An 8,937-nucleotide genomic window follows, 5' to 3' on the forward strand; every position below is an offset into this window, starting at 1 on the left:
CAAAGCAAACCTAATAGCACTATGAGTTCAAAATTTGCTTAGACATCAAAGAATTTTGTTGCACGGATGAAGGAATATGCAACGTGCTTTAACCTACTAACACAAGAAACAAGAAAGTGTTAGAATGCGTAAGGAACAAATAAAAAGGAAAACAAATGAATACTTAAAGCTAAGAGTCAATGAAAATTGTTGAAACCCGAAAACCCAAAAAACTGCGAAGCAACTTGACAAACTTCGTTCAAGGTGTTCCCAATTTCTAAAAATCACAAAATTTAAACTGAAGCCTCCTCAAATAATGTAGATTTGATCTGGAAAGTTTTGGCACAAAATTCAACCCACAGAATTTTTTTATTTATTTTTTTTCGTATTTTATTTTTTGTACTTTTTTATCACTTTTTTTTTGTGGGAAATATTTTTTTATACTTTAAAATAGTGCCAAGAAATAGTATGCAAAATTCTGGATCATTTGAAAATCGTTTACCCACTGAAAAATATTTTTTTTGAAAACTGTAGGGGTAAAATTTGTTTTGAAGCAATTTTCGAGAAATCAATTTAAAAAAGAACACCTAAAACGGCCAAATCTGATACCAAATGATAAAGGTTGAGAAGGATGAACGCAAAGCGATCGTAAAGTTTGTCAAAGTCATGGTTTGACTTAGGGCTCTAGACGTTCGGAAAGAAACTTGGATTTTCTTGACACAACCTGAAACGAAATTAAATCCAAGTTAGATAAAATAATTAAAACAAATAATAAATCAAGGATTCAGAAGTGAATAAAGAAGATAAATGGAAAGATAGAACGTGGCGTGTAGAAGTCCTAAGAAGCCTTGGAAACACGAAGAATCCACAACCCCTTCAAGCGGCTCTAATTTCCCTCCAAGATAAAAACCTTGGCAAGAAAAAGTTTGAAGATGATCCCCACAATCTAAAAAGATTGTTAAAACTCTTCTAAAAGAAACTCAAGAGAAATTCTTGAAGAGAAAAACTCAAAGAGAATTTATTAACTCAAAAGAGAAATAGAATAATAATCAATTGTCTCCTGTGTACAATGCAAAGGCCTATATATAGGCTAGATAAATAAATCTAAATAAAACTCCTAGGTATACTAGAACTCTAATTTAATCTAAACAAGAAGTAGTTTTAAACTAAACTTTCTTGTTAACATAAAATTCTAAATAACTTAAAATACTTAATAATTATCAAAAATTCGGAATAAAATAATAATAAAATAATAAGAGCTAATAAACAAAATATTGTGCTTATATATAATAAAAATTAAGCCTAAAACTTAAACCCAATATGAAATGTCTAAGCTTGTAAGATCAATTGGGGTTCTTGAAGTGAAATGCTTAAGCTTGTTAGCATTTTCCACATGGGCTTGTCGTCATAGATTGAGAGTTTAGGCCCACAAACATAATTAGTCTCTTCTAATTCATCATTACTCCAAAATTTATTGTCTTGAAACTTCAACTCTTCTTCTTGAATTTTTTTTGTGGTAAAGTCTTGAACCACTAAGTTGAGTTTTGACTTTATTTGTTTGGATTTGGATATCGTAATTGGGCCTTGAGGAAAACTAAACTCATCTCTATTATGGCCTTTGAATTGGGCTGAGTTACTCGTATCATCCTGAGTATAAAACATGAAATTAAAGGATTAGGAGCATCAAATTCACTAAAACCAAGGAAAAATCATTCATAAATATGCCAAGCATGGAGTAAAAATATGTATATATTACGATTTATCAGAGACCGTGTTTTGCTAACAATAAAAAAAAACCAAAGAACAATATAAGAAAATTAAAGTAATTGAAACCTAACAAACTAAATTGCACCTGGAACACAAACGAGAAAGAAATTGCAGAAATCCAAAGATTTAGCAAACAGATGGTTACGTGGCTAAAATTTTTATTCCTATTTATAAACAAGATGAAACTCTTCGATTGTTATGAATCATCCTAGGTAAATTATCACGTGCACCCGTGCACATCACTACTTATACACAAAAAAGTTCCTCCAATTAATACACAACATGTTTATCTAAATATTAAAGACAATAACGATTTCATTGGGAATCTAACCAACACCAACACGTCGTAACACATTTCATATATTGCAAACTTCATCATTAAACTCAAATGAACATGCATATAAAAATTATTCCTCACGCTATAAATTTAGTCAGTTTAAAAGTTTCAATTATTCAAAATTCAAATTACAAATTTAAAAAATATATATATATTCACACTTAATTTGAGAGCATGTTTACAATGTACAACACTTCATTATAAACTTCAAGACACTTACATCACAGATACCCATGTTACGAATTCCTCACCAGGCTCGCAAAGGTCACTTTATGACCCACACTTGTCTTGGGGGCCAGGACCTTACAACTTACTAATGGTTAGTCTACAAATCTCAACCTGATGAACTATGTGCCTTTTCACTTATGGTTAGCTTATGAACCTCAATCTAACGAACTATGCATCTCTATTAACGCTAAAGCTATATGAGGACCACATGAAACTCAATATAATTAATTGTTAGTCACTCTAACATGCCCCATCATAGAATATCATATCATTGTCACTATCAAATGTATCAAAATCAGATTTCCACGTCAACAATTTTAAGACATATAGCCAAATTTATCATCCACAAAAAGTAATGCAAATAGCTCATAGACTTGCTTCAACCTACCAAATCTCCTCTCCAAAGAAAATTAAGACATCCTTCCAACCTTTGTTCCTTCCTTCTTCACCAAACCTTCTTCTCTTTATTCACCTCACCAGTTAACACTTCCGTAAATTAAATATCAAATCTTCCTAATCTCTCTGATATTACTAATCAATGACGTAAGAACTTCCATGAATGAATACCCTTCAGAACCATAATTTACGAAGATGTATAATTGCATATAAGTAAAAACACCTTCAGGTTAAAATAATAATGGGAGGTTGAATAATATGGCATTGCCTTCCCAAACACCATATCTATCTGTGTCACGTGTGATCATCAACCACTATCATAATAAAGTAAATGGCAAGGAGTGCAGATAATATGGCGTCACTCCATCATGGTCGGACAATTTGGACAAGACTTTCGACTTCTTCAATCTATAATTCTTCGTGGTCCACCTCTAATATCTCGTCTTTCATTTTCTTCTTTTTAGTGTTTCAGTTTTTTCTTTTCCCCTTTAAGCCTATGTTTTAAAGTGGAAGTGAAGGCTTAAAAATATAGGAGGGACGACGGATAAAACTGCAAGTTTCAATCAAATTGGATTGAGAGTTGGTCAGGTTATTAATTTGGAGAAAGACATTATTAATCCGTAAATCAATAGAGATTAATTGGACCGAACTAAAAAAAATTAATGAAACTGTTTTTTTATATTTTTATATTTATTAATTTTTAATAATAGTAGTAATGGAATAATTGATATTTATAATGGAACCCCAAAAAAAAACCTTTCTATTTTTAATGCCACTCCAAACATAGATGTGAACCTCAAACTCATAACAAACCGAAGACATTGATTTCCTTGATGGTTTTCTCCTTAATTGCTCATTTCATTGCGATCCGAAGCCGCCACCAACATTAACAAATAATTTATTGGTTTTGGTTAGTATATTTGGGTTTTGCTGAAAATGGAGCCATTAGGAGAAGATGACCTAAGTCAATTAAAGGAAATTTTCGCAAGGTTCGACATGGATTCCGATGGCAGCCTAACGATTCTAGAGCTTGCGGCACTGCTAAGATCGATTGGGATCAAGCCATCAGGTGATCAAATCCATGTTTTGTTAGCCAACATGGATGCCAACGGCAATGGTTCGGTTGAATTTGATGAACTAGCCAGTATATTGCCTGAACTTACTGGAGAAATATTGAATAACCAAGAGCGATTAACGGAGGTGTTTCAATTGTTTGATCGTGACGGCAATGGATACATCACCGCAGCGGAGCTCGCTGGTTGCATGGCCAAAATGGGATATCCATTGACCTATTCAGAGCTAACTGAGATTATTAAAGAGGCTGATTCCGATGGGGATGGTGTCATTAGCTTCACTGAATTTTCTTCTATAATGGGAAAATCAGCCCTGGAATTTCTAGGTATTAGTCTGTCATCATGACCCTAGATTTGATCTTTTCTACTCTTTTTTCTTCTGGGGATTGTTGTAGGAACCTGATCCCTCGGTTAAATGTTTGATAATATTTCCAAGAACAATGTTCCAGGCAAATTGCTTCGTTTGAAGGGCCACATGAAACCACTTCTTGTTACCCCTTATCTCCATTCCGTCAAGGTCTATGTCATCTTTTCTTGTCTGGCTGAGTTTGATGAAGATGACTATATACATATTGATAGTTGTAAATATTAGATCAAGGAATGAAATATCCATGTTTTTCACACCCTTTTGCTTCCATGCTTTCAGGTTGACAAAAATCAAGAAATTAAGGGTGGATTTGGAAGGGGGTGGGGGTATGGTGTGCTTAGCTTATTTTTTGTTACACATTACAGTATTTAATCTCACTATCACTATTATTTTTATATTAACTATCGGTAAACACATCATCTATCCAAACCCACTATAAATCAAATTCCATTTTAGTTCAAGTCATCTTTAAATATATTCAAATTGGTTCTTTTGTTGGATCAAAAGTGAAAAAAAAAAGTAATTATTCAAAGCCAACTATTTTGGCTAATGAATCTATTTTCTTTTTAATCCTCGGACAATTGAAGAGATTTTGAGAGAAGGAATTGTATGGAATTGTGATTCCACATCATTTTCATCCCTTTTCAATAGGAAGATGATAAATTATATTTTTCGTCCTAATTTTCAGTTTTTATCTTCTTACAAAATTCAAATTCAATTAAAAATACTAAAAATTAGTTTATCGAAAAAGGATAAGGATAACATAAAATGACAGTTTCATCCAATCATTTCTAGTTTTAATATACATATAAAAAAAATATAAGTAAATTTTTTATTTAATATATTAGTTTATCGTCATCTAGATAAATTTGATCACTATTTTTTTTATTAAAGTGAAGCTATCATTATTTTTCTTTGAATAATTTATTTATTAGATAAATACTTAAATTATTTACTTTATTAGTTTTTTTAAAAATATTAAATAGGCTTTTAGGTGATATTCGTAATTCATTCAGAAATAAAGAGTTGCTGTCTTTCTTGACCTAAACAATGGGCATTTGCTTTGTCCCAACCTGAGCTTGCCCACAATGCAATCAATAAGTCACCTTTTTTCTGTTGTCTATGTCCAATGCCCTCGACATGCTTGGACTTAACACAACTTCCACAAGCCCCAAGATCAAGCATAGTTGCTACCCATAAGACAACAAGAACAAGATATCCAAGCAGGTCAAACAAAATAGCTGATTTCTCCCCATTCTATTGGGAAGATGAATTTAACTCGACGATGATTTCTTTTTCTCAAAGGGGGGATTTGACTTGGACTTTTTATTCAATTATTTAGTTTTTCTTTTTTCTTTCAACTCTTTGAAGCCTACAAATAAATTAGAATGTGAGCTTTGTAATTTATTCAATTCATACAAAAAGAAAGAAAGAAAGAGAAGAGATGTTTAGTTTTCTCTTTTAACTATAAAAATTTAATCTTTTGTATTTGTGTCCAGGCTTATGTTATTTGGGTAATTGTTGGATTGAAGTTGAACAGGGTTTGCAACTGTTGATTTCTTGGTCTCTTCAATGGATGCTCTTCCAATTCTTGGTGGATTTTGAGCACTTCATTCTCTCTACACACTCCTCCATTAACCTACATTTATAAAATAAAAAAAAAAGAATTAAAATCATGAAAATTGAATCATTTCATTGTGATTCGTGTTTGATTTATCGTAATGACAAAAATAATAAATATTACTAAAGAAACATATTACCAGAAAGAACTCAAAACCAATAAAATAATAATAAAAAAGAATAACGTAAGGCGGGGCAGGCAGAGCATCTGACATGAAATGTCTGGAATCATAACTGATTAGTGCAAGTCCGAATAGAAGCCAGGCAGGGAGTTTTTTTTTTTTTTTTGAAGGGGGAGTATGAAGCTGTAGTGATTCAGGTAATATTTGCAGCAGCCTGCTACATTCCCTAATCTGCATTTGTTTCAAACCTACTATATATATAATAATTATATAATATTTAATGGCATATGGGAATGGGAATGGGAATGGGATGGGAGTGTGAGATAATAATGTAACATGATAGAGTCAGAAATTGAAGAAAAGAGATAGGTAAAGTGGACATAAATAGAATAAAAGTAAAAGGATGGGTGTAGTGTGGCTTGGGCTGCCAATGCGGATGCGGATGGCACATACATACCCTTCGCTGCTTTAGGATTCAAGTCAAAAAAGAGTCGATGAGTCAAGCAAAATCTTCTCTCTCTTACCCCACAAAGAAAGTGAAGTAACGCACAGATTGTCCCCTCTTCTTTATTTTTTGTTTTGAACAATTTCTCTTCTTTTCTAGTTTTCCATACCAACCAATAGATTTGTATTATATTGAACTCATCAAACTAAATATATTTGATATTAAAATTTATCATCTCTTTTGCTGGTGGGGCAGTCTATGTTTGTTTTGTCAGGACTCAGGATTCTCTTGCACTAAGGTAATGGGGGGAGTCCCCGCATATATGATCAGTAAAAGATAAAGAATCTCTATATCACTCTCTCTTCTTTTTCACTCCATTTTTAACGAGAGCAACCTCAGACTTGCCGGCCTTCCCATTTATTTTCTTTCTCCCTTCCACAACTATCCATTCATGGCGAAAGCCTCTCAAGACACCTCCAAAATACACTTCCACTGGACCAAAAAAGTTGGAACCGAAGAGGACGATGTCGAACAACCTTCAACTTTCAAGCAGCCAACTTCAAACCCCAGTGATCAACAAGACAAGAAGCATGAAAACATCAAAGTTAAAACCCATGTGGGTGTTCCAACCCCCAGGAAGAAGCTTCAAGCAGTTGCAATCGCAAGGCTTCGAGCTGTTCTAACTGCTTTTGGGAAGAACCGTTCCAACCCGCCCTTTGGAGGTCTTCTTGGACCTCGAGTTGTCGGCACCCTTTTTGGTTCCAGGCGTGGCCATGTTCACTTTGCTTTTCAGAAAGAACCCAATTCCCCACCAGCTTTCCTCGTTGAACTCGCCACACCCATTAGTGTCCTGGTTCGAGAAATGGCGTCTGGGTTGGTACGCATTGCTTTGGAGTGTGATAAAGAAGACAATGAAGAGAAAAAGGCTGCGAGATTACTGGAAGAGCCAGTGTGGAGAACTTACTGCAATGGAAAGAAATGTGGGTTTGCAACAAGGAGGGACTGTGGGCCTAAAGAATGGAAGATCCTTAAAGCTGTTGAACCAATCTCCATGGGAGCTGGGGTTTTACCACTGACTGAACCAGAAGCTGGCGATGGTGAGCTAATGTATATGAGGGCTAAGTTCGAGAGGATTATTGGGTCAAGAGATTCTGAAGCTTTCTATATGATGAATCCTGACAGCAATGGAGCTCCTGAACTTAGCATCTATTTGCTTAGAGTGTGAAAGTCGTCGCCAATGGAAGCTCTGAATTAAACCAACTTCATTTTCAATGTATTTTTCCTTTTTTTTTTTTTTTTGGAGCTTTAAGATGGGGTATACCAGATTGATATTTTATCTTTCTTTTTTACTGTACTCTACGGCCATGGAAATGGAGGTCTCTAGTTTCTTTGTATTCTTTTTAGTTTAGATGGAGGGGTAATACATTATAAATATTTATGTATAGTTTTCTTCTTCAATGCTTTACCAAAGTAAGACATTGAAGATTGAGCTTAGTGCAATCAATCATTATCTTTGCTTTATCCTTTTCTTTTTTTAATTTCAATGTTAAAACTTAAAATCGGCCTACTCATCAAACCATTTTCTTTCAACATTGTATATCCTTGAGGGCGAACATGGTCGGACCCAATCGCCTTCTCTAATTTTTTTGGTTAATATACTAAAAAACCTTAAACTATATATTACACTTATTTAAACAAATCCTGAAATAGTTAATTAAGTTCCTTTCATATGATTTTTACCTATAAAAGTGATTAATTTTAATATTAAAATAAAAATATTTTGAATTTCAGGGCTTTTTAGCTAAAGTTATTTTTATTTTAATATTAAAATTAAAAGCTTTTGTGGGTAAAAGTATAAGTTAAGGACTTATTCAACTATAAAAATAATATACGGGCTTGTTTAAACCACATATAATAGTTTAACGGCTTTTTAGAATATTAGTCTTTTTTCTTCAAACAATTTACTTACATGTTATTTGATAGATGAAAAAAAATAAAGTGTTGAAAAATAAATGCCAGAAAAATAAAAATTTTGAAATTTTAAATACTTAATTTAAATTATAAAATTCATTTGATATATTACTTAAAATAAAATAAGAAATAAATATAAATTTTAAACTATGCAAAGTTGTATTCTATATTTTTTTCCTTAATTTTAAATATTTCACTAGACAAAGTAAAACTTTAAACCTAAAGCATTTATAGGATAATATAATGATAAAATAAAATAAAATAATTAATTGAAAATATTCTCTGTTAATTCATAAGTAGCTGTTGTTTACTAATAATTTTTCACATACTTTATAGAATAAATATTAGATAATTGAAAATATTAATTTCCTATTGGTTTAATTTTTTAACGATTTATCAAAGAGTCGAGATCAACTTAATAGTTTTACTATCTAAAAATATCTTATATTAATACTTTCATATTATTAGAATTTAATTTAAATAGAATAATATATACTTATTATTAATTAAATTTGGAACCGAATCAACTGAAATTTAACCAACTTTATCAAAACCCTTAGACAAGTATTAGGATTTTAATGTTATTTGATAAACTAAAAATTAAATATTGAAAAATTAAGTATTTTAGTTCA

General features: G+C 32.2%; 3 protein-coding genes across 3 annotated transcripts; 2 read left to right on the plus strand and 1 right to left on the minus strand.

The window, feature by feature from the left end:
* The first annotated feature begins 3,499 nt into the window (after positions 1 to 3,499).
* On the plus strand, positions 3,500 to 4,403 carry LOC108485071 (probable calcium-binding protein CML15). The gene has a single exon (XM_017788931.2). The coding sequence runs from the start codon at positions 3,644 to 3,646 to the stop codon at positions 4,124 to 4,126; it is 483 nt and encodes a 160-aa protein (XP_017644420.1). The 5' UTR covers positions 3,500 to 3,643; the 3' UTR covers positions 4,127 to 4,403.
* Positions 4,404 to 5,526: 1,123 nt separating this feature from the next.
* LOC128285590 (uncharacterized) lies at positions 5,527 to 6,127 on the minus strand. Its single transcript, XM_053023312.1, has 2 exons — positions 5,908 to 6,127; positions 5,527 to 5,786 (listed from the first exon to the last, which is right to left on the minus strand). The coding sequence occupies exons 1-2, from the start codon at positions 6,124 to 6,126 to the stop codon at positions 5,649 to 5,651; spliced, it is 357 nt and encodes a 118-aa protein (XP_052879272.1). The 5' UTR covers position 6,127; the 3' UTR covers positions 5,527 to 5,648.
* On the plus strand, positions 6,063 to 7,893 carry LOC108485551 (protein MIZU-KUSSEI 1-like). The gene has a single exon (XM_017789405.2). It carries the CDS (start codon positions 6,786 to 6,788, stop codon positions 7,557 to 7,559), a length of 774 nt encoding a protein of 257 aa, XP_017644894.1. The 5' UTR covers positions 6,063 to 6,785; the 3' UTR covers positions 7,560 to 7,893.
* The last annotated feature ends 1,044 nt before the right edge of the window (positions 7,894 to 8,937 follow it).

Source organism: Gossypium arboreum, chromosome 12, assembly GCF_025698485.1.
Source record: "Gossypium arboreum isolate Shixiya-1 chromosome 12, ASM2569848v2, whole genome shotgun sequence".
Taxonomy (NCBI): domain Eukaryota; kingdom Viridiplantae; phylum Streptophyta; class Magnoliopsida; order Malvales; family Malvaceae; genus Gossypium; species Gossypium arboreum.

Bases quoted from the DNA above. Each gene is read 5' to 3' on its own strand.
- LOC108485071 (XM_017788931.2), top strand. From the start codon at position 3,644: ATGGAGCCATTAGGAGAAGATGACCTAAGTCAATTAAAGGAAATTTTC.
- LOC108485551 (XM_017789405.2), top strand. From the start codon at position 6,786: ATGGCGAAAGCCTCTCAAGACACCTCCAAAATACACTTCCACTGGACC.
- LOC128285590 (XM_053023312.1), bottom strand. From the start codon at position 6,126: ATGCAGATTAGGGAATGTAGCAGGCTGCTGCAAATATTACCTGAATCA. The intron at 5,787-5,907 runs GTAATATGTTTC...TTATAAATGTAG, and splicing joins TTGGTTTTGAGTTCTTTCTG to GTTAATGGAGGAGTGTGTAG.